The sequence below is a fragment of the Astyanax mexicanus genome, unplaced genomic scaffold, assembly GCF_023375975.1.
Source record: "Astyanax mexicanus isolate ESR-SI-001 unplaced genomic scaffold, AstMex3_surface scaffold_34, whole genome shotgun sequence".
Taxonomy (NCBI): domain Eukaryota; kingdom Metazoa; phylum Chordata; class Actinopteri; order Characiformes; family Acestrorhamphidae; genus Astyanax; species Astyanax mexicanus.
Window position 1 is genome coordinate 2330708 of NW_026040044.1, and position 27163 is coordinate 2357870.

The window sequence follows — 27163 nt, forward strand, 5'->3', positions numbered from 1 at the left end:
TACCGTGTCTCCTGTAACACTGTGGTATACAGTTGCAAGAAACAGTATGTGAACCCCTCAGCTAATTACTTTTCTAAGAGCTAATTGGAGGCAGGATGTGAGGAGTTTACAGTTTGCTGCTCTTAAGAGCTAATTGCTTGATGTGAATCATGCCTCACACAAAAGATCAAGCTCTCAGAAGACCTACGTTCAAGAATTGTTGACTTTCTAGCATGAAGCTGGAAAGGGTTACAAAAGTGTCTCTAAAAGCCTTGATGTTCATGTGTCCACGGTAAGACAGACGCTCTACAAATGGAGAAAGTTCAGCACTGTTGCTGCTACTCTCTCTAGGCGTGGTAAAGTCCTGTAAAGATGACTGTAAGAGCACAGCGCAGAATGATCAATGAGGTGAGGAAGAATCCTTGTCATACAGAAATCTCAGGAGGCTCAACCTCATAACATGTTAACATGTTATGTTCAATAAAACCATGCAAAAATATAATGTTTTGTATGGTATTAGTTTAAGCAGACTGTGTTTGTCTATTGTTGTGATGTAGATGAAGATCAGAACACATTTAATGACCAATTTATGCAGAAATACAAGTATAATCCCAAAGGGTTCACATACTTTTTCCTGCAGCTGTAGAGAGTCTACAGTACAATGTACGTGGTGCTGATGCTATGGTTTATTGATGTATGAGCTGTATGTAGGTTTTGTATGTTAGTGTGTAGAGTGTTAGTGTTAATGCTGTAGAGTGTGTGTCTGTGTGGGAGGGTGTGATGACGGAAGAATGACTGTAGTGTGTGTAGTGTGTTATTATACGTAGGGCTGTGTGATGTGGTTCAGGTAGGAGGATGTACTGTTCCAATGAGCAGCACGTACTCAGGGATTGTATATGAATATAACCCCAATTTAGAAAAAGTTGGGACAGTACAAAAAAATTAAAAAATGAACATAAAACCCTAGTTTCCTACATTTACTTTAAATATATTTTATGTTTTATCTGGTAAACTTCATTTAATATACTAATAAACATAAATTCTACCTATAAATAATCACTTAATCTAAAAAATATATACTTATACTTATTTCAGAGGCCCATGTCAATTTACAAAAAATATCATTAGATCTCATTCAAAGCGTAATTAAGTGTCTTTTAAGTCATTTATTTAACCCTATAAATATACGCAGGATATCAGATTCCTGATAAGACAAGATAAGATAGGATAAGATAAGACAAGACAAAACAAGACATGATACAATAAGATAAGTCAAGATATGACACGGAAAGACACGACATGACAAGACAAGATATGATACTGTACGATAAGATACAATAAAAAAGGATAAGACACAACCAGATACAACATGACAAGACAAATCAAGGCAAGACAAGACAAGATACAACACTATATGATAAGATACAATAAAATAAGATAAGATAAGATAAGATTTGACACGGCAAGACAAAACAAGATATGATATGATACAATAAGATACGATAAAATAAGATAAGATTAGATACAAGACACGACATGACAGGACATGACAAGACATGACAAGATATGATAATATACAATACAATACAATAAGATAAGATAAGATTTGACATGACATGAAAAAAAGACAAGATATGATACAATACAGTAAAATACAATAAAATAAGGTGAGATAAGATGCAAGACAAGACAACATATGATACAATAAGATAAGACAGGATAAAAAAAGATACTATACAATAATTTAGACAAACATCATTAGATCTAATATTTGCATAATTGATTGTCTTATAAGTCATTTACTCCACCCTTTTCCTGTTTCCATGCAGCCACAACAATAAAGTGGGCAAGACAAAAAACAGGTCACCAGGTCGGTAACAAAGGCAGAAACAAAAGAAACACAAAGTAAAAGAGCTAGATAACTATATTCAATACTCGTTGAGGGAGAGAGAAAACAGAGGGGTCTTTATACTGGATATGCCAGGTGCAAACAATCAGTTACTGGGAGAGCGGGAACACCGTAGTGTGATCAGCATAGGCAGGGAAGTGTGGTGTAAGTGTATGGTAGATATGGTGTGAAGAGGTCTCAGTGGTGGTCTATAGGGTATTTTTATTTATGTAAAGTTTCTAAAAGTGACTCAGTGCTGAGTGCAGTGGAAGATGAAAGGTGTGAATGATGATGATCAACGGGGTGTTTATTCCACTGAACTGAGGTCTGACTGAAGTCATGGTGGTTGTGTGGTTTGATGGATCGCGTCATAGAAATGTATCAGAGGGCTTTGAAGTGAGCAGTGTGTGTAGATACACTGTATCCAGTATGAGTTTATACCTGTCTGATATTACCTGGGTTTATCTGTGATATAGATTAAATTAAACTAAATTTTTTACTCAAACTGAAACCATCTACACATCAGTGGGAGTAATGGGAGTAGTTTCTCAAAATTAATATATTCCTTAATATACTTACAAATATATTATTAACACCACTCATTTTATTTTATTTAGATTTATTAAATAAAACCTTGTTAGTTTAGTTAGTTAAAGAAAGCTTACATCAAATGGTGCATACAAGTTTAATAGAGTAATACCTACCTCACCACTTAGTCTATTATATCAGAATCTTTTTTATGACTTTTGTTTATTTAAATGATTTATTTTAAGCTTAAATTAAAGATTTTGAGTGCTTTATTAACATTACGTTGCATTAAGTTTGATTATTTGTAACATAATTCGAGATAAGCACTTAGAACTACATGTTGTATGCATTTATAGGTAAAATGTTTCTCTAAACTGGGTCCCACAAATTTGTTTCAAAGGTTTTAAATTAAAATAAAACAACAAAATGTATTTTAATCAGTTAAGTCATCATTTAACAAGTCTAAGTGTACTATTTTAGTGATTTATAGTTGAGCTATGAACCATGCACAGTGCAGCTTTATTTTTAGAGCGTGATAGTGTATCTTTGCTATCGTAACGATGAGAAAAGTACACCTTTTGCATGTACTAATTAATTAACTCTTAATTAATGGTGGGTGTGGTTAATTTTGGTGCGTAACGTGAAATCAGAGTAAAACCAATCAGAGTGTCTCTTGTTCATCACTCTCTTTAAGAGTAGATCAGGTGAGCTCTGTCTTTGGTGGATTGCTATTGTAACGGTGCAGCTACCTGGACGTGTCCAACAAACTCTTCTCAGCAGAGGAAACTGAGCTGCTGGTTGACGCTGTGAAGGAGCTCCAGCAGCTCATTTACGGGAACAGCAATGTTATTTTATTTACTATTCTGTTTATTGTTGATGTAAAAGTTGGGTTGACTGTTGTCAGGGTTTTAATCAGTCAGTGGAGCTCCTGTGTTACCAAGATATTAAGTGTATAAAACTTTTATTAATGCAATTTTTTGTGTTCTCAGTCCTTAGATAGTGATTTAATGTCTATACACTCTTTCCTTCTGTATCTCTGTGTTTCAGAAACAGAAACTACACCTGGTCCAGCTGAAGATCCGAACCCGAACACTGAAAGTCCTGCAGGTTCTGCAGATCTGGCTCGTGGGCGGAGTTTAATTATAACTCTGATGTGTGTGTGTTCTGCTTCCGTCCTGATCAACATCATAGGAGTGTGTGTGTTCTGTTACAGAGTGCAAGGTGAGAACATCACACTTACTATATATGACCCCTGATTTAAGATCAGATAATTCTTTATTAGTCCCACACTGGGGAAAGTATCCGTCACAGCAGAAATGCAGCAGAAACATGTTAAAAAATTATTCATAAATTATTAATTTCTTAAAGGAACAGGGTGGATAGGAAATTATTGAACATGAGTAATAATTTAGAGCAAATGTGCCAATCAAAATGCCAATATCTACTTCAAAAGTGGTGATGATAAATCACCCAGCTATGGTCAGCAACCTTACCGAAGCTCAGTGATTACCTGTTTAGCTGTAAAATATCCAGCTCACCTGGTTCCGTGGCTGAAGCACACTGTTTGCATACCGCTGTGTTCTATAACTGGCAACCCAGTATGTGGAAATGGGACTTAATTAATACATGTTTTATTATGAATTAATAATTAATTAATTAATAAATGGCGGTGAACAGACTCAGAGGCTACAACCCACACAGATTACTGCGACGTACCGCAAAGTTCAAGTAATAAAATACTGGCTGAAGCTCTGCTGACAAGTGCTGCAAATGCTTTAACTTATCATGTTACCTTAATATCTGATGATACATCCTGATTATTTTATGAGTTACTAAAGAAAATATAACCCTTAATGGTCATTTAAATAGCTTAAATACCTACATTAATCATGGAAATGGCAAACGTCTTAAAAAACATATTCCAAACTTAAACAATATAGTAATATAATAGAAAAAAAAGTATGTTTTTTTAGGCAGCACAACATTGTTACACAGTGTTCGTCTAAAATGCAATAGATCTATTTTCATACACAGATATATTTGTATGAAATGTGTGTGAGATTCAGAATGTGTTTTTATTACAGTTTCTCTGCTAGTTTGCTTTGGCATATTTTGTTCAAGATTCTTTTTGAGGTTGAAAAGTGTGATGAGTGTGAAAATCAACATCAATAAAAGTGAGAGGCTTTTATTTTGTATAAAAATAAACAATGCATTTCTCATCCTGTTGTGAGGAAATCAGTACTAAAGTGTTTAAACCAGTTTTGGACCAAAAATACTTCAGTTTGTGCTTTTAAAAACCAAAAATCAAGTTTCTGCTCAAACATTTAATGGATTTAGTCCATTTTCCACAATGTCCTTGTTTTTATCTGGTTCTGCTTTTGTGTAGTAACTCCTAAAGTTTGTGTAAAATGTATAACAGAAGGATTTTATTCTGTGATGCTTAAGGGTTAATTTGAGAAATACCACAGAGCTGTGGTTTTTAACACCTGTGGGCTGTGGTATCGCTAGTAGGTAATAAGCTGCTGTTGGTCAAAACTGTAGTTATACTTCCTGTTTAGCAAAATTCGAAAACCTTTCACTGTGAGAATACAGTGCCAGTCAAAAGTTTGATCACACCTTCTCATTCAATGTTTTTTTTTTATTTCTTTATTTAATTTTGTACCGATTATGATTTGTAACGTTTTCAAAAATGTTATAAATGAAAAGGGTACCATCTTATTAGAGCAAATATACGTTTTACTAAACCCCAAATTCACCAAAGAGAAAAATGACTGAAATGAAAACCAGTGTCTACAAAGCATTGTTTGATAAATTTGATAAATGTGTGAAATGGTTGAAGCTGGAGATAAAATGTGAGAACTCGAACACAGTGGATCAACACCAGCAGATGACAGACATGTCTCTCCAAACCATCACTGATTGGTGGAAACTTCACACTAGACCTCGAGCAGTTTGGACTGTGTGTCTCTCCACTCTTCCTCCAGACTCTGATCCCTTCATTTACTTTAAATAAAATGTAAAATGTACTGATGATCAGTGATGGTTTGATGGAGAGTCATGTCTGTCATCTGCTGGTGTTGATCCACTGTGTTTTATTATCAAGTTTAAAAAAGTCAGTGCAGTGTTTTGGATGGATGATCACAAACCATCAAACCACCAAACTGAACTGCTTGAGTTTTTGTACCAGGAGTAAAGCAGCATAAAGTTATCCAAAAGCAGCGTGTAAGACTGGTGGAGGAGAACACGATGCCAAGATGCATGAAATTAAAAATGTGATTAAAAACCAGGGTTATTCCACCAAATATTGATTATTTCTGAACTCTTAAAACTTTATGAATATGAACTTGATTTCTTTGCATTATTTGAGGTCTGAAAGCTCTGCATCTTTTTTTGTTATTTCAGTAATTTCTCATTTTCTGCAAATAAATGCTGTAAATGAGAATATTTTTATTTGTAATTAAATAATCTCCAACTTTACTGTTCTAAATAAATTCTTTTTTTGTTTCAGGATCACTTTACACTCTCTGGAGAAACACCAGCACCACTAATTTAGCAGATAAGGTACTGGAACGATTTATTGATGATATCAGCAATAAATTACTTTGAAAATGTGTTTTAGGGAGTTTTCAACCTTCAGGTCTGAATAAATGATTCCGGACTGATTTGCAAACCAGCGCTTTATTAGAATAGAATATTAGAATATACTGATGGAAAATGAAAGTAATGGCATGTGTAAATGTCACATTACAAAATGAACTTATTATGTAAACCTACACACAGCACAGGGAGCGGATAGCTTCCACACCTGCAGCAGAACCGATCGCACTATACATCCAGATATTTTTCTTGGCTTTACAATTAATGTCAAGTTTTCTTGATGTTCTTAAAATGTTTTTACATTGCATTTCTAAACATTCTGGTAATGTTGCTACAATGTCAGTTGCCTGAATGTTTTTAATATTTAGTTCTTGGAATATTATTTCTGTAACGTAACAGGCTAATCTTCCTTTTCCTGTCCTGATGCTTAAGTATGTAAATGAAGGTGATATGCAGCGCTGTGATTGGTCGATGTTCTTGTTTTATGTTTTAGGAGCAGCATGAGCTTCAGTACGCCAGTCCCGTCTACAACAGAGATCTTACAGATACGGCTAATGAAAACACAGAGTCCTCGCCGGACACTGTCATCTACGCTAAAGTCCTACGACCCGGCGAACGATCACCAACCTGAACCATAACCTTCTACCATAACATCCATACTATCACATCTAAACCATCACCAGTACCATAACAACTAACAGACTGAACCACAACCTTCTACCATAACATCCATACTATCACATCTAAACCATTACCAGTACCATAACAACTAACAGACTGAACCACAACCTTCTACCATAACATCCATACTGTACCGTATAAATTATTACCAGTACCATAACAACTAACAGAATGAACACCAGCCAGCTAATCTGGGACTGAAAACCAGAGACTAAAAATCAAAGAGACTGAAAACCATTAGAACTGAAAACCACCAAGAATAAAGATACCTAAGACTAAAAACCACTAAGACTGAAAACAACTGAGAATGAAAAGCAGAGACTGAAAACCACTTGGACTGAAAACCAGTGAGACTAAAAAACAAAGAGACTGAAAATCAAAGAGACTGAAAATGAAAGAGACCGAAAAGCAAAGAGACTAAACTTATGCAGACTAAAAATCACAGAGACTGAAAATTACAGAGACTGAAAATCAAAAAGACTAAAAATCAAAGAGTGACTGAAAACCAAAGATACTGAAAATCAAAGAGATAAAAACCACAGAGACTGAAAACCAAAGAGACTGAAAATCAAAGTGACTGAAAAACCAAAGAGATTGAAAACCAAAGAGACTGAAAATCAAAGAGAGTAAAAATCAAAGAGACTAAAAACCAAAGAGACTAAAAACCAAAGAGACTGAAAACCAAAGAGACTGAAAATCAAAGAGAGTAAAAATCAAAGAGAGTAAAAATCAAAGAGACTGAAAATCAAAGAGACTGAAAATCAAAAAGACTAAAAACCAAAGAGACTAAAAACCAAAGAGACTGAAAATAACAGAGACTTGAAATCACTGAGACTGAAAATCACAGAGACTAAAATTACTAAGACAAAAATCACAGAGCCTAAAAATTACAGAGACTGAAAATCACAGAGTGACTGAAAATCAAAGAGACTAAAAACCAAAGAGACTGAAAATTAAAGAGACTTAAAATAAAAAAGACTAAAAATCGAAAAGATTAAAAACCATTAGGACTAAAAACGACTGGAATAATACTCGCTCAGTTTGTTCCCATTTGGGAAATCTGGTCCTGTAGGCCTTGGACAGTGCTGGCTTTAAAACTACTGATCCTAATAATTCTAATAATATTCATTATTTTTTTATTTTATTTATAAAACCTTGCTTTGTGTAAAATGCAGCATAATGTATAATAAATTATAATAATGTAAATAAATGAATAAAGATTTTTCTAAATGAATGACTGGGATTAATGATTATAACAGGTTCTAGCTCTGAATCGAAACTTAGACTGGTCAGCTAAAAATCCTTTGGATAGCTTAGCATAGTTCAGCTAGCCTGCTAACAAATGAGTGCCCATTCCTCCAGTTTAAAGCTTGAATATGTATCAAATTCCAGCTTATAAATAAATAAATACCCACATGACTAGCTGTTTTAATAAAAGCTGATCTAATATTTAAAATAAGTTTTATGTGTAATTTCTCTATTGTTGAAATAGGCAATGTGTTAGCTAGGTAGATACAGTAGGTAGTTCAGTTAATTTGTTCTCTTTTATTTGTAAGCTCATATTGTTTGATGCACCAGAGAGAAACAGAATAATCAGTAAAAACACAAAAATATTAAAAGCTGTGGGTGTGAATGAACAGAGTAGCACATATCGATTAGTAGAACACAGCAGAACACCCAGACAAAACTAAACTAAACTAAACAAAGCTAAGCTAAGTTAAACTAAAGTAAGCTTAGCTTAGCTAAAATGAACAAAGCTAAGCTAAACAAAAGTAAACTATGCTAAAACAAACTAAGCTAAACTTAATAAAGCTAAGCTACATACAACTAAAATTAAGCTAAACTAAGCTAAAGTAAAATAAACTAAGCTAAGAAAAAAATAAATTAAGTTAAGCCTAGCTAACCTAAAATAAACTAAGCTAAGCTTAATAACGTTAAACTTAAAAAAAAACTAAGCTTAGCTAAACTAAGCTAAACTCAACACAACTAAGCTAAGCTAATAAGATAAACTACAGTAAAATAAGCTAAGCTAAAAACTAAGCAAATTGTGCTAACTTAGGACAAAAACTACACAAACATAAGCTAAAAAGCTAACTAAAGTTAAAATAAACTAAAATCTAAACTAAGCTAATCTTAGCTAAACTAAACTAAGCTAAAATCTAAACTAAGCCAATCTAAGCTAAACTACAAATTATAAGCTAAACTAAAATAAAATAAGATATGATAAACTAAGCTAAAAACTAAGTTAAGCTAATCTAAACTAAGCTAAATTATACTAAGTAAGCTGAACTAAACTAAACTAAGCAAAAAAAAATAACTAAACCATTTTAAAATAAAATTACCTAATAAAAAGCTTAGCTCAACTAAACTAAGCTAAAAACTAAACTAAGCTAAAAACTAAACTATACTAAACTACACCTAGTATGAAGATGATACAACTAAGCTTCTGTAATATATTTACATTACTAAAATACAATCAGTTCTATTACATTACATTACATAATGTCTTAATTTTTCCCCTTATATTACTTTTACATTTATACTTAAAGTAGTTTTAAAACTGGTACTTTTTAAAAACACTTTTACTTAAACAGTAAAAAGCTTGAATTGATACTTTTTCAACTTCTACTGAAGTATTTTATTAAACTCTAGTATCTATACTCTAATCTACCTACAGAGTAACGAATGGAGATACTTTTCACACTGATCTCAGGCAGTGTGTGTCAGCAGGGTAAACACTAAAATGTGCAGGACAAATAATTGAATAGAAAAAAAAAACTTGTCAGTGAGTTTTGATATGTGGTGCAGTGGCTCCATCTATTGGTCAAAAGATGCTACTGTATAGAAATGAGAGGTATTTACTGCAAACACGTAAATTCTGCTGATTTTAATGGAAACAACTACAATAATTACAACATTTTACAGATATTTACAGATATTATAACATTAAATAATGTGCATTTATTTATTCAGAGATTAAACAGAAAAATGTATATATATATTAAAATTTACAACAATTATACTTCATTTATGAAAAATAGATAAATGGAGGTTCAGTATTTATAAATATAGTGACCTTTTGACCTACTGATCTCCTTTTATTTATTTTCTAACTTTAAACAGCTCGGGTTATAGTGGGCTGATCCAGGGCTGAGCCATATATCGTCTATATATATATATATATATTCGAAAACATATAAAAGAAATATTATATAAAATTGCAGCTGCTTCACAGACTACCACCTAAATTTGACTTATGTCAAATGTTAATGTGTTGCGTAATTTTTTTTCGTAGGAACATCGTTATTAAAGATGCAGCATGACGAAATTATTTCATTAAATTTGTGTATCAATATATCAGCAATACTTTATAGATATTTACTATTACAATAGACCATTTGATTTTATGTATATAAATTATTTATAAATTGTAAAGGTTTTATCACATCATATCATTTTGTACAAAATGATACAATTTTCTTGTAGAAATTATTCAGATTTGGTGTCAATCTATTCATTTTTTATACACTTTCTTTTCTTCTCTTTTACTTTTAGACTAAGCTTTTAATAATAGGTATTTAAATGTAAAATAAAATAATTAGCATTAGATTGACAAGGTGTAATTTAATTAATGTATGTATATTTATATTTATTATTAATCATTTCAATCACTTAAAAATAAGTGTATTATTAACAACAATATTCTGTGATTAATATTAATAGTAAATGAATTCAGTGCTGGTATTTCTCTGTATTGTTTGGTAAAAGGACAGTAATAGTAGTGTAGTGAGTTAAATATGGTGAATTAGAGCCTTTTATTGCTGTTTTATAATATCTCAGGATTGTTTTTACGCTTTTTAAAATTATAATCAATTAATGTGCTGAGTAAAGGTCGGTTTCATAGACAGGGATTAAGCTTAGTTGTAGATTATATATACTGTATTTTTTGGACTATAAGACGCACTTATAACTCTTTAATTTTAAAAATCGACAGTGCTAATTTTTAAAAATCTAGCAAAAAATGTTTTAGTACGACTTTTAGCACGGTAAGCTATAAAGCCTTATAGTCCGAAAAATATGGTATATTATATTTTAATAGAGATTTTCTATTTGTAAATGCTGTGTCCTTTAGGACTAGGCTTATTTCCTAAAACCATTCCTAAAAGTTTAACAGAGAGGAATATTTAATAGAGGAAATGAACAGTAGTCTAGCTCCATATTCCACACCTTTAAGAAAACATGCTATCAGTAATTTAGTATAAAGACAGAGTTTTTTTACCTCCTGAATTTAGCAGTAGTGATGGCGCTACAATCGATAAATAAAAGAGCTAATATGTGACCAGGTTCTGTAGAAAAATAAAAATAACGTAAAATTAAAATTTTTTGTAAGTTTTAACTGAGATACAGTATTTAAGTTTTTATGATTTTAGTCATATCGCTCAGCCCTAGATCAAACACCCAAAAATCTCAGAAACAGTTTTTAGAATCAGAGTGCTAAATAAAAAAGCCCTTCAAACAGATTCAAACATACAGATACGTGTTTTTTAGAAGTGAGAAAAAACAGCAAAACCCATAGAAACAGTAGCAGGATACTCGGCCTGTCACCATAATTATGTTATTAACTTAAATTACTGAATTTACTGAATAATCGTACAATATATGGACATGAACTCAATAGTTTTTAATGTGAATGAGCCATGTGAATTTTTGTCTTTTCTAAATTTATTTAGCTTTTATTTAATTAGGGTGATTAAAATATTAATATACTTAAATTCCTGAATATTCCAATGTCTCCAATTATTATTTACTGTATTTATTAATTGCATTTTTGGCATAATTTGGTCATAAAATGCAATATTATTGTTTTATTTCGCTATTCTTTCTTGGACAGTATACTGTATGGTATAAACAGTAACAGTAATGGTGACAGACCTTCGTTCTACTACTCATCCTTTACTACTCGTCTGAAGACACTGGGAGCATCTTCAGGATCATCCCTGTATCAGAGTGGGTTACCTGGGGAAGGCCTGGCCCCGCCCACACTGCTTTACAGGAAGTGAGAGACAGGGCCACGCCCACCCTGAGAGAAATCAGTATAGGTGCTGATCTGCTCCGCCCATCCAGAACATCCCCGACCGGAGCAGCAGCACCTTCAGCATCACCTCACAGGACAAACATCACCAGCGTCCACAGCATCGCGGAGAGCGTCACGTCCAGGACAGGACTGACCACACCCCCACTTCCTGCAGAGAGACAGAGAGAGTGTTACACCACTGACGACACTGTCACACCACTGACCTAAAACACATTTCACACTGTTACACCACTGACGACACCGTTACACCACTGACAACACTGTTACACCACTGACCCAACACACATTATACAGTGTTACACCACTGACAACACTGTCACACCACTGACCTAAAACACATTTCACACTGTTACACCACTGACGACACTGTTACACCACTGACAACACTGTTACACCACTGACCTAAAGCACATTTAACACGGTTACACCACTGACCTAAAACACATTTCACTGTTACACCACTGTCAATATTGTGACACCACTGATCTAAAACAAATTTCAGACTGTCACACCACTGACGATACTGTTACATCACTCACCTAAAACATTTTTCAGAATGTTAGACCACTGATGATACTGTAATACCAATAACCTAAAGCCAATTTTACACTGTGACACCACTGACAAAACTGTTACACCTCTGATCTAAAACACATTTCAGACTGTCACACCACTGACGGTACTGTTACATCACTGACCTAAAACCCATTTTACACTGTCACACCACTGACAACACTTTTATACCACTGACCTGCGACACATTTCTCACATAACACCACCTAAAATATTGTTACACCACTAACAAAACTGTTACACCACTGACCTAAAATGCATTTTACATGCACACACACTGTCACGCCACTCACCACACCATTACAAGCTGATAAAGTCTGCACTGTTTCTAACAGTAATATTATTTTCTACTGTTGTTATTAGTGTTATAATGCATTCATAACTAACGTAATTGGAAATGTAACACAGAGTAAAGCTATTTAGAACGGATATTTTGTAGGAATAAACCTTTATAATAGTTTAAGTAGATTTATCTCAGCTGTTATTAAAGGGATATAGAAAGTTTTATGTAGCCCCACAAACACTTCCATTCAGTAACATGTTATCTCATAATAATTACACCCTTACCCACAGAGAGCTGCTTTTCCTGCACGTCTGTAGATTTAGTTGGAACAGGATCTGTGGGAAATATATATAAAAAAAACGATAACTGAATCAGTTTTTATTAAGTTTTTATTAAGTAGCTAAAGAAGCTGTAGTTGTAGCTCTGCCTGCTGTTAATTTGATTTTAGTTTTGACATTTATTATGCAGTCCAAAGTAAAGCTTTGGTTTTACCTTTCACAATCAGCGTTTTCATTTTAGATGTGACTGTGAAATACATGTATGGTAATGAAAAAGAAATGGCAAAATGCCTTTTTAATTAGAATTTTATTTTTGTCACATATGACCTGTGATCAAGTAAAAAAATGAATTGAAAATTAAGTGATTTAAATTACATAATTAAACATTCTCTACCTTGTAATATCCCACACATTTCTATGTTTATCTTAGCTTCAGTTCTACTGATCTTACCAGCTACTGAGAGATCCACGCTCTGGATGAAGACTATTTTGGGCTGTAGGAATCTTTTCTGTTGTTTCACCATCAGGTAACTCTGATAAACTCCAGTATCTTCAGCTTTAACCTCCTTCAGAACCAGAGAACAGTTTCCTTTCTTCAGTTTATCTTCAGGAACATCAACCCGACCTTCATACCCCTCCCCCTCATAATGGTCCTCCCCCAGACGCTCAAACACCGTCTCAGAAAACGTTCTCCACTCGATGTGGAGTCCCTCATTGGACGACTGATTGCTGCATACTGCTGTGCAATCACACGGCAGAACAACCGAGGAACCCACTCTAGCCATCATGAAGACTCGAGACTGTGTTGAGAGAGGAGCTGGAGGATACAAATAAAAAACATTAGATGTTAGGAAGATTAAGAGTACAGATTATGTTACGACTTAAAGGATCTGCTGTAGTAATCTGTCGTAATTCTCTGGGTAATAAATCAGCCTAAACTGCATCTGAACAGCCTGAAAGCTCAAACACGAGGAATATATTTGACTATATATTAACGATATATTAAGACTAGATGGAGCTTCATCCAGTTTGGAGGTGTGTAGTGATGAACTCTGAAGCTACATGAAGTTTGGAGGTGTGTAGTGAGTGATGAACTCTGAAGCTACATGAAGTTTGGAGGTGTTTAGTGATGAACTCTGAAGCTACCTGAAGTTTGGAGGTGTGTAGTGATGAACTCTGAAGCTACATGAAGTTTGGAGGTGTGTAGTGATGAACTCTGAAGCTACATGAAGTTTGGAGGTGTGTAGTGATGAACTCTGAAGCTACATGAAGTTTGGAGGTGTGTAGTGATGAACTCTGAAGATACATGAAGTTTGGAGGTGTGTAGTGATGAACTCTGAAGCTACATGAAGTTTGGAGGTGTGTAGTGATGAACTCTGAAGCTACATGAAGTTTGGAGGTGTGTAGTGATGAACTCTGAAGCTACATGAAGTTTGGAGGTGTGTAGTGATGATGAACTCTGAAGCTACATGAAGTTTGGAGGTGTGTAGTGATGAACTCTGAAGCTACATGAAGTTTGGAGGTGTGTAGTGATGAACTCTGAAGCTACATGAAGTTTGGAGGTGTGTAGTGATGATGAACTCTGAAGCTACATGAAGTTTGGAGGTGTGTAGTGATGAACTCTGAAGCTACATGAAGTTTGGAGGTGTGTAGTGATGAACTCTGAAGATACATGAAGTTTGGAGGTGTGTAGTGATGATGAACTCTGAAGCTACATGAAGTTTGGAGGTGTGTAGTGATGAACTCTGAAGATACATGAAGTTTGGAGGTGTGTAGTGATGAACTCTGAAGCTACATGAAGTTTGGAGGTGTGTAGTGATGAACTCTGAAGCTACATGAAGTTTGAAGGTGTGTAGTGATGATGAACTCTGAAGCTACATGAAGTTTGGAGGTGTGTAGTGATGAACTCTGAAGATACATGAAGTTTGGAGGTTTGTTGTGATGTAGAGACTCTGCAGAAAGTCTCTTCCACTGTGTTATAATATCACTGACAGTTGGCTGTGGAATATTTAGTAGTTAGTAGTGAAATTTCACGACTGGATTTGTTGTACAGGTGCTGCATCCTATCACAGTACCACAGTGCAGGAGTTCACTGAGCTCCTGAGAGCCTGAGACCTATTCTTTCACTAATGTTTATAGAAATCTGCATAACCAGTAGGGGTGTAAGAAAATACCATTATATGGACGATTTTTAATAAAGCATTATTATTAATGGTTAATCTATAAATCTAAGCCACTTACCCAAACAGAGAGCCAGCCATAAAATCACCACAGAGCAGAGCAGTAAGGATTTCATTTTTTCATATCCTAGAATACAGACACACAGAAACAAGAGCTTTTCTGATATAAACTCCATACATGTAAATATATGTGTGCATATTCATTAAGCACATGAAAAACAGAGAGCGTTCTGATTAGTCTGTTCTCTGCAAAGAGTCAGATATGCATGCTGAGTATATATATATATATACACACACACATACATACACAAAATAAAATAATATTTTTTTTCTGATTTAACTATTCAAAGGTATATGTTTGAGTAAAATGAACATTATTTTATTCTATAAACTATAGACAACATTGCTAAAAGAATTTTGTCATTTAAAGTATTTATTTGCCACAATTTTCAATCATTAAATAAAGCTAAGAAAACATGTTCATATTTATTTAGATACAACAACAATGCTAAAGTTTTAAGAGTTCAGAGATCACCATTTCGTGGAATAGCCCTGATTTGTGGATGAAGAACCACCAGATTAAGAAAGTGTTATGGCCAGCCCAATCTCCAGACCTAAACCCCTTTGAAATCCTCTGGAATATAATCAAGAGGAAGATGGATGATCACAAACCATCAAACCACCAAACTGAACTGCTTGAATTTTTACACCAGGAGTAAAGCAGCATAAAGTTATCCAAAAGCAGTGTGTAAGACTGGTGGAGGAGAACATGATGCCATGAAAAAAACTGTGATTAAAAACCAGCCAGGATTATTCCACCAAATATTGATTCATAACTCTTCCTTAGATTAAAAACAGTATTGTTGTTTCTAAATGAATATGAACTTGTTTTCTTTGCATTATTTGCGGTCTGATTTCTCATTTTCTGTAAATAAATGCTCTAAATGACAATATTTTTATTTGGCATTTGGGAGAAATGTTGTCTGTATTTCCAGGGGATTTTTTTGCAACTTGGGATGTCTGCAATTCACTGTCCTGCTGTTTCATCTAACACGATTAAGCTACATAATTACCGCACGTGCATGCAGCATACTGCACAAATAACGTTAAAATTAAAGCCCTTTCAATGACTTGGTATCTCAAAACAATTACCTATTATCTCAAAATAATGAGATAGCAGTTCACTTAATATTAATAAAAAATGGGCTGGATTATTTTATTTTTTAGGTGGTGGGAATGGGCTTCCATACATAGTAGAGTGGCCCCGAGGAGAGGAGGGTAAGCTCGGACTGAAAGTTTAGGCTGCCCCAGCTTTTTGATAAGACTCTCCAAGAGACGCTGATATGAAGCTTTATCCTGCCTTTTTGTTGTGTGTACAAATAGAATGAGAAGCAGCTGTGTGACCTGGCTTCCTATGGTCTGTGATGCTAATAATATTAATGTTAATAAAAAAGCCCACTTTTGAGTATGTGTAATGTGTGCTAACAGCTAACTAGCCACCCAGCACGCAGCCTCCAGGCCCGAAGCTAAAGATAAAGCTAGTGGGAATCCAGCGTTACAGATGTTTTAAGCAGCCGATAAGTGTTGGAGATGTTAAAAGAAGAGTGCGCTTCAGTGGATCAGCTGCTGGTTCTTACCTGTCAAAAGGATCCGTCTGAAGCGTGGAGATACCAAACAGGCTGGGGAAATCCAGAAGAACATAAAGTTCATTCGGAGAGTCACAGAGTCAGGCCACCTCTCCTCCCACACTTAACTTTCTCCTCCCATACTTTCGTTCCCCCGACAAGTCCTGACAGGCAACACTCCACCACCACACTGCAAATGAATCGTAAAGAGCATAAATATTAATGTGTCTTCAGTGTGACACGAACAGAAATCCCATAATTTAACTCACTTTGTAAGTAAGTAAGCTTTATTTTTATAGCACCTTTCTAGAGCACCTCACAAAGTGCTTTACAGACAGAAATAAAACACCTAATACATACATATACATACATGTACACATATGCACATATACATACATACATACACAAACATGCATACATATACATATAATACATAAAATTAAATTAAAAATGTAATCTAAAACACAAAAGAACAAACCAAAATATCAAGTAAAATAACAAATAAAAGAAGCAAATAATCAAGGTTCATGCCTTACTAAAAGCAAGAGAATAAAAATGGGTCTTTAAACGTTTCTTAAAAATATGTACCGAAGCTGAGAGTCTGATGTCAGTGGGGAGATCATTCCACAGTCTGGGAGCGTAAGCTACAAAAGCCCGGTCACCCTTTAACTTTAGTTTAGTTCGTGGAACAGTCAGTAAAACCTGGTTAGAGGACCTTAGAGATCTTACATTTTTAAGTGGACACAATAGCTCAGTAATGTAAGCTGGAGCCTCGTTATGTACAGCCTGATAGGTTAACACTAAAATTTTAAATCAATTCTAAATCTCACCGGTAGCCAGTGAAGAGAGGCCAGAACTGGAGTGATATGCTCCCTACGTTTAGTTCTGGTTAACAAGCGAGCAGCTGCGTTTTGAATAAGCTGCAGTCGAGACACCTCTCTTTGACCTCTCTTTGAGGTGAACAGGGCATTACAGTAGTCCAATCGAGAGGAGACAAAGGCGTGAATGAGTTTCTCAGTGTCACAAAAGGTCAGGAAATATCTGGTCTTACTAATGTTTCTGAGCTGAAGGAAACAAGATTGAAGAAGCTTTTTAATGTGAGCACTAAAATTTAGATGGGAATCAAAAATCACACCCAGATTTCTGACAGATGAACTTGCCTTTAACCCAGCATGTTCCAAATCTATCTGCACTCTCCTGGACACATTCTCTGGACCCTCAATAAGGACTTCTGATTTATCCCCGTTTAACCTGAGAAAGTTTTGAGACATCCAGACTTTAATAGCTGTGACACAATTGGTAAGATTGACCAATCTCCCCATGTCTTTTCAATTTACAGCTAAATAGATCTGAAAAGAGAAATTAAAACTGCGAATAAGGTTACCCAGGGGGAGCATGTACAGAGAAAATAATAAAGGACCCAGGATAGAACCCTGAGGCACCCCACTAGTAAGAGATACTGATGCAGACATTTTACCCCCAGCAGACACTACAAATGACCTGTTTGATAGATAGGAGTGAAGCCACTTTAATGCTGTCCCTGAAATCCCAACCCACTGTTGCAACCTTTCTAATAAAATCCCATGATCAATGGTATCGAACGCTGCGCTAATGTCTAAGAGAACAAGCACAGAAACCTCACCCACGTCACTATTCATTAAGAGGTCATTTAAAACTCTGAGCAGAGCTGTCTCAGTGCTGTGCCTTGGGCGAAACCCAGATTGAAACTTTTCAAAAATGCTGTTCACTTCTAGAAACTGCACAAGCTGGAATGAAACGACTTTCTCTAAAACCTTTGAAATAAAAGGGAGTTTAGAAATGGGCCTATAATTGCTGCAAACTGATGGGTCCAGATTTGACTTCTTCAGAAAGGGGTCCACACATGCTAGTTTAAAGGAGTCAGGGACACAACCAGAAGTAAGAGATGCATTTACCAAATCCAACAGACAAGGGGCAATGGACGACAAGACCTGTTTTAAAAATTTAGATGGTAAGACATCAAAAGGACAGGAGGAGGGGCGCAAGCCCTGCACTATAGAGACCAACTTCTCCTGGGTAATAAGTTCAAACTTAGTAAAGCGAGTTACATTACAGGGGGAGAGGGCCACAACTGAGCCAGTAACAGGTATGACAATGCCAGCTCTTAGGTCTTTGACTTTGCTTACAAAAAAAGTCAAAAACCTGTCACAGTTTATGTCTGAAGCTGAGAAAGAGGAGGAATCACCGTTTACAAGACGATTAATGGTGGAAAACAGAAATCGTGGGTTTTGCCTATTTTCAGAGATCAAGGTTTTGAAATAAGCCCCCTTTGCCTCTTTTACATGTGAATTAAATGCAGCTAACAGGTCTTTTAAATAGAGATGATGAACTTGTAATTGTTATCATTTCCACCTTGGTTCAGCCTGCCTAGATTTCCTCTTTAGAGACAAAATTTCCTCATTTATCCAAGGAGAAGACTTTACTTGTGGTTTAACTCTAGATCTGATTGGAGCAATTTCATCCAAAATAGAGGTACACATACTAATGAAACAGTTTGCCATTTTATTTACCTCATCATCCTGAGACAATGAATGGTGTAGCTCAGAGAAAAGACTATTAAACTTTACCACCGAATCATTATTAAGAGAACGTGAGCGAACATTGCTCTTAGGTTTGGCAACAGGGGCTTGAAAATTAGCCTCGAAAATAATACTGCTATGGTCCGACAGTGCATTAAAGTACAAATTGTCACTCACCTCATTCACCACAGTGTCTCCCTCTTTATAAAAAGCTAAATATCTATTGAAGCATTGAACAATTTGTCTATGATAGGTTTAAAAATAAAGAAAACATTAAAAAAAAATAAAAATAAAATAAAACAAAGCTAAATATATATTGAACCATTCAACAATGTGTCTATGATAGATTTAAAAATAAAGGAAACTTAAGAAAACGTTTAAAAAAAAATATATATATATATATATATATATATATACAATAAACAAAAAAAAAATTAAAAACGTAGAATAACAGTTCCGGCTAACTGCTGCTCTTATAATAACATTTAAGAACATGGCAAAAAACTAATTTATGTAATTCACGTAAAAATGAAGTTATTGTAAAAGAAAAGTGACGTCCTATTTAAAAAAGCAACAGAAGTCGTTTATTTGTAACATTTCTAACATATTTATGGTGATTTTTACTCCCTTTTTTTTAGATAGCTAGCTAGTTAGCTGTGGGACTCATGTACTGAATAAAGACAGAAAATATACTAACTGTTACCTAGTTAGCTGTTTGTTTAGCAAGCTCTTCCCTATTCCCTATTATTATTTTTTGCTTAAAGCTGCCAAGTATGTTGTTTAGTTTGCTAGCCCCTGTCTAAATAAATACATTTAGCTATATTGCATTTACTTCATGCCTCTCAGGCTGGTAACTAGCCCTAAATGCCCACCAGGCAGATAATCAGTGAATACAATAAATAAATAAAGTAGATGTATTACAGTTAATATCTAAATGGATACCAGGCTGATAATCAGTTGATACTCTCATTAAATAAAGATGTATTATAGTTCCTGTTTGTCTCATTAGCTACTAACTAATTTAACAGAAAAAGAGAATTTAAGGTGATATTAAACTTATAAAAAAATAAATACTGGTCATATATTTGTTGACAGTACATCTCAATGTTTGACTGAGGATATCTTGCCTATTGCCAACAGTAAAAAAAAACACTTTTCTAATGCATCTGTGATGAAGATTAATCATAATAGGAAATAAGGAAAATAAACGGTAAAATATTGTTCAGTAAATGGTCATCTTTTCTATTAATTATGTTTAAACTGACACATTTAACACTTTCTTTTATTTAAGGTTTTAAATTAAATATTTTAGTAAACATGGTTAAGGTTAGGATTTAGTATTTCTAGTTTTCATGAGCTTTTAACCAAGTAAAACAAACACGATTTGGAATATGTTACTTTACATGTAGTGTTTATTAAATGTGACTTTTTAAATTAAAGTATGATAGCTAGTTTCTCATGATATTCAGGTTTTCTGAGATGCACTAGTAATTCAGACAAACAAGTCCAATAAATAAGAGAATGTTTGTTGCTGTTGTTAGTTTTATGTAAATATAAAAGAAGTAAATAATGAATACAAAAAAGTTTAATACTATCATAATTTTGATCTTCCTTTTCTTATACAGGATATTGTCTCCCAGAAGAAAATAAATAATAAAAAATAAAAGGTAGGTAATGTTCCCAAAACGTTTAATTGTTTCCATGTATTAAATGCAATAACTTCTGAATTTTCATATTTTCTTCCTGCTTTTGTATTCCTTAGGGTTCATCCGTCCACACTGCAAAAGCAGACTTAAAGTAAACCCCTGTTTCAGGTAATCTATGCTGTGTTTCTTTGGTTTATTTACATGTTCTCTATATATATTTTTAGTTTTTCTTTATGTAGCTTCTCTATATTCTGGCACACAGTCATACAGTCATATGAAAAAGTTTGGGCACCCCTATTAATCTTAATCATTTTTAGTTGTAAATATTCGGGTGTTTGCAACAGCCATTTCAGTTTGATATATCTAATAACTGATGGACACAGTAATATTTCAGGATTGAAATGAGGTTTATTGTACTAACAGAAAATGTGCAAAATGCATTAAACCAAAATTTGACCGGTGCAAAAGTATGGGCACCCTTATCATTTTATTGATTTGAATACTCCTAACCACTTTTTACTGACTTACTGAAGCACAAAATTGGTTTGGTAACCTCATTGAGCTTTGAACTTCATATCCAGGTGTATCCAATCATGAGAAAAGGTATTTAAGGTGGCCAATTGCAAGTTGTTCTCCTATTTGAATCTCCTCTGAAGAGTGGCATCATGGGCTCATCAAAACAACTCTCAAATGATCTAAAAACAAAGATTGTTCAACATAGTTGTTCAGGGGAAGGATACAAAAAGTTGTCTCAGAGATTTAACCTGTCAGTTTCCACTGTGAGGAACATAGTAAGGAAATGGAAGAGCACAGGGACAGTTCTTGTTAAGCCCAGAAGTGGCAGGCCAAGAAAAATATCAGAAAGGCAGAGAAGAAGAATGGTGAGAACAGTCAAGGACAATCCACAGACCACCTCCAAAGAGCTGCAGCATCATCTTGCTGCAGATGGTGTCACTGTGCATCGGTCAACAATACAGCGCCCTTTACACAAGGAGAAGCTGTATGGGAGAGTGATGTGAAAGAAGCCATTTCTGCAAGCACGCCACAAACAGAGTCGCCTATGCAAAAGCACAAAAACACACCTCAGGCGACTGTTTGTGGCGTGCTTTGAGAAATGGCTTCTTTTGCATTCAAAATTTTGGTTTAATGCATATTGCACATTTTCTGTTACATTACAATAAACCTCATTTCAATCCTGAAATATTACTGTGTCCATCAGTTATTAGATATATCAAACTGAAATGGCTGTTGCAAACACCCAAATATTAACTGAAAATGATTAATAGGGGTGCCCAAACTTTTTCATATGACTGTATATGGTCTTGTGTTCTTTTTATAAATAATAAAGCTGTTGAAAATAATATCCTCTGCAAAAAAAATCCTCTTTTCTAATCCCATTATGATTACAAATGATCAGAACCAATGTCTGACTCTGAACATTAACATTATAGCTTGACCATCTCCCAGGTAAAATGAGCACATTTTAGATGAACATGATTTTTTCTTTCATCAGCTGATCAATAATTCAGTCCAGCACGTCCTTCCACTTCTAATCTGGCCACATTATTCTTCATGAAATCTTCAAGGGCTGATTCCAGTATATGGACAGATCTTTGTATTCTACAGTTTCATTCTTTTTTCACTCTCAATGTCAAAATGTCTCCATCTCCTTTCAACCTGAAATTAAACCATTAACTTCAATTGTAGACACTGCATTTGCAAAATGTGATGAAAAAAATTAATTAACATATAGCATTGTTTTATTTTTAAAAACAGTCTATTGTGGATTACAACATAGGATTTAAATTGAATGTATAAAAATGTATAAAAGACATCTCTAACAAATATTGCACTGATCACAAATGAGAGTTTTAACTGATTATCTGCCTGGTGGGCATTTAGGGCTAGTTACCAGCCTGAGAGGCATGAAGTAAATGCAATATAGCTAAATGTATTTATTTAGACAGGGGCTAGCAAACTAAACAACATACTTGGCAGCTTTAAGCAAAAAATAATAATAGGGAATAGGGAAGAGCTTGCTAAACAAACAGCTAACTAGGTAACAGTTAGTATATTTTCTGTCTTTATTCAGTACATGAGTCCCACAGCTAACTAGCTAGCTATCTGAGCAAGAGGTAGCTAGGTTATCATTTAGTTAAGTTACTATTTCAGCTTTTTTCTAGTATTTTCAGCATTGATCTAGTTAGTGTTGAACAATTCACAAACAACAGAGTAAGTCCATGATTAAAGTTATGATTTCTGTACGATTTAAGCTGTATTATATTAACATACTGCTGAAATAATTACCTTATTTTCAGCTGAAAGGTTGAAAAAAATAATGTTTAAACACAACATTGAAAAACCCACTGCAGTTTTTTCCTCTGACTGGTCAGAAAGCTGTGCTGCGTTCAGCTGCTCCGCTGTACTGTGATTGGCTAGGAGGTCCGTGGGCGTGGCAATAACGGTGGTCCCTCAGAAGAAGCGCTGCCTGTCAGGTCTTGTTGAGGGAACAAAAGTACCTTGTGCATCACTGAGTGCTTAAAAGAGGGAACCGAAAGTACCAATTCCTCCTCTCTCATAGGCTTTTACACACATGCTCTTATAGAGTTACATTACTTACATAGTTGTAACACTAAAGGTTAATAATAAGCACGAGTTTTTTATAATTTTATTTCGAATTTTTCCCATTTTCTCCCCAATTTACTCGGCCAATTACTCAACCCACTCATTAGGACTCCCCCTATTACTAGTGATGCCCCAACACACCAGGAGGGGGAAGACTAACACATGCCTCCTCTGATACATGTGAAGTCAGACTCCGCCTCTTTTCAGGCTGCAGCTGATGCAGCATTGCCGAGCAGCCAGCGCTAACGCTTGGAGGAAAGCGCCGCAGCTCGGTTCTGATACATCAGCTCACAGACGCCCTGTGCTGCAGACATCACCGTAGGAGTGACGTGGGAGGAGAGTGCCATCTACCCGCCTAGAAGGAGCAGGGCCAATCTTTCTCCCTCTGACGTCGGCAGCTTGATGTTAAAGCTGCATGAGCTGGGGTTCGAACCACGAGTGCAGGTTGTTTACTGCAGCAAATAAATAAAAAAATTAAATGGAAAAAACACATTAAACACATAAAAACGAATTAATGCGGGTCACCACATGTGCGGTGCGGTGTTCTGCCTCCCTGTTGTGCCTCCCTGTTAAAACATGCTACCCTTGTGTATATTTCAAGTCAAGTCAAGTCAAGTAGTTTTATTGTGAATACTGCATATGTACAGGACATACAGAGAATTGAAATTACGTTCCTCTCCTTCCCAATTTTACAGCAAGTACAGATAATAGATATAATAAAGGAGAATGGGAGACACTATGTGTACAACAGCAGGGACACAAACGGACATACATGAGACAAAAACAAGGTGCAGTAGTGTGGGGGAGAAATAGATATATACAGTGCCTTGCAAAAGTATTCACCCTTGGATTATTTCCCTATTTTAAAAAAATATCCAAATCTCTGATGATCCCCCGGAGCACCATCAAATCCATCATCATCAAATGGAAAGAACATGGTACCACAACAAACCTGCCAAGAGAGGGCCGCCCACCAAAACTCTCAGCCCGGTCAAGGAGGGCATTAATCAGAGAGGCAGTACAGAGACCAAAGGTAACCCTGAAGGAGCTGCAGAGTTCCCAAGCAGAGACTGGAGTATCTGTTCATACGACCACAATAAGCCGTACACTCCATAGAGTTGGGCTTATGGAAGAGTGGCCAGAAAAAAAAAACCTTTACTTACAGGCAAAAATAGGAAGGCTCGTTTTGAGTTTGCAAAAAGGCATGTGGGAAACTCCCAAACTGTATGGAGGAAGGTACTGTGGTCAGATGAGACCAAAATTTAACTTTTTGGCCACCAAGGAAAACGCTATGTCTGGCGCAAACCCAACACATCTCATCACCCCAAGAACACCATCCCCACAGTGAAACATGGTGGTGGAAGCATCATGCTGTGGGGATGTTTTTCAGCAGCAGGGACTGGAAAACTGGTCCGAGTCAAGGGGAAGATGGATGGTGCTAAATACAGGGATATTCTTGAGCAAAACCTGTTTACGTCTGTCAGTGATATGAGACTAGGGCGGAGATTTACCTTCCAACAGGACAATGACCCAAAGCATACTGCTAAAGCAACACTTGAGTGGTTCAAGAGGAAACGTGTAAACATATTGGAATGGCCTAGTCAAAGCCCAGACCTTAATCCAATTGAGAATCTGTGGTCAGACTTGAAGATTGCTGTTCACCAACGGAAACCATCTAACTTGAAGGAGCTGGAGCAGTTTTGCCATAAGGAATGGGCAAAAATTCCAGTGGCAAGATGTGGCAAGCTCATAGAGACTTATCCAAAGAGACTTGCAGCTGTAATTGCTGCAAAAGGTGGCTCTACAAAGTACTGACTTACGGGGGTGAATAGTTATGCACACTGATGTTTTCAGTTATTTTGTCCTATTTGTTGTTTGCTTCACAATAAAAAAAATGTTAAATGTTGAAAGTTGTATGCATGGTCTGTAAATTAAATGATGCAGACCCTCAAATATTCCCTTTGAATTCCAGGTTGTGAGTTAACAAAAATGTGAAAAATGTAAAGGGGGGTGAATACTTTCGCAAGGCACTGTAAATAGAAATAAAAAGAAATAGATATATAATATAAAAGAGTGGGAGACACTATATGTACAATACAGCAGAACACAATAGACATACGTAGACAAAAGACAATAGTGCAATATTGATGGTGATTGAGATGGAATGACAGTATAAATAGTATATAACAGTAGTGCAAATACGGTATATGGTATATAGTTTAAGGCTGGTAAAGTGAATGGGTGCGTAAGTCCTTAAAGTTCACAGTTTAATTAAGTGGAATTAAAGTGCGTATTGACAGTGCAAGTATATCAGTAGTGCAGGTATTGTGTAGTGCAAGTCCGTTTGGAAGGGACCAGTACTTTGTGCATTGTAGTGCAGAGTTCAGTACTTTATTAGTGGGAGGGTCAGGATGCTGAGTGAGTGTGTGCTGGGGGCAGGATTGGGATGGGGGGTAGAGCAGGAAGAGAGTTCAGCATCCTCACAGCCTGATGGATGGGGCTGTCTCGCAGTCTGCTGGTCCTCGCCCCGAGACTCCGCAGTCTCCTCCCTGATGGCAGCAGGATGAAGAAGCTGTGTAGTGGGTGAGAGGGATCTCCTGCCAGACGGAGGGCTTTCCGTGTGAGGCGGGAGCTGTACAAGTCCTGAAGGGAGGGGAGAGAGGTGCCAACAATCTTCTCAGCTGCTCTCACGATGCGCTGGAGGGTCCTGCGGCAGGATGCTGTGCAGGCCCCGTACCACACGGTGAAACAGCTGGTCAGAATGCTCTCGATGGCCCCTCTGTAGAAGGTGGTCATGATGGGGGTGGGGGCTCCAGCTCTTCTCAGCTTGCGGAGAAAGTAGAGACGCTGGTTTGCCTTCCTGGCCAGTGACGCTGAGTTGGTGCTCCAGGAGAGGTCCTCTGTGACGTCAACAAACAGCACTCTGACGTAGGTGATCTTCTTGTCCAGGTGTGTGAGGGCTGAGTGGAGAACAGTGGAGATGGCATCATCGGTCAAGCGATTAGGGGTCCAGGGAGGGGGGGAGCGAAGACTTGATGTGATGCATGACTAGTCGTTCGAAGCACTTCATGAGGATGGGGGTGAGTGCAACTGGACGATAGTCATTGAAACAGGATGGCGATGCCTTCTTTGGGACAGGGATGATGGTGGTGGCTTTGAAGCATGTGGTAACCACCGCCTGACTCTGAGAGGTGTTATAAATGTCAGTATAAACCTCTGCGAGTTCCCAGGCACAGTCTGTCAGCATGCTGAATGCTCTCCTCACACTGTCTGGGGACAGCGTCAGCACCTGGTCACCAGGAGGAAGGATGGATTTCTGGGCGGGTGTGTTGTTGAGTGGCTCGAACCTTGCGAAGAACCCATTCAGGTCGTTCAGCAGGGATGTGTCGCTGTCGCAGGTCTGTGGATGTGGTTTATAGCCTGTGATAGACTGGATACCCTGCCACAGGTTCTGTGTGTCTCTGCTGTCACTGAAGTGTTGGGAAATCTTCTTTGAGTACAGACTCTTAGCTTTCCTGATCCCGCGGGACAGGTTGGCCCTGGCTGTCCTCAGGCCTGCCTGGTCACCTGTTCTGAAGGCTGCATTTCTAGCCTTCAGGAGCTTGTGGACCTCTCCTGTCAGCCATG

General features: G+C 36.3%; 1 protein-coding gene across 1 annotated transcript in view; it reads right to left on the bottom strand.

The window, feature by feature from the left end:
* Nucleotides 1-11383: 11383 nt before the first annotated feature.
* LOC125790068 (uncharacterized) overlaps nucleotides 11384-27163 on the bottom strand; it is a 140687-nt gene continuing 124907 nt past the window's right edge. Inside the window, exon 6 of the mRNA XM_049473180.1 lies at nucleotides 11384-11916. Coding sequence (XP_049329137.1) covers nucleotides 11837-11916 — 80 coding nt within the window. The 3' untranslated portion in view covers nucleotides 11384-11836. The remainder of the gene's footprint in view (nucleotides 11917-27163) is intronic.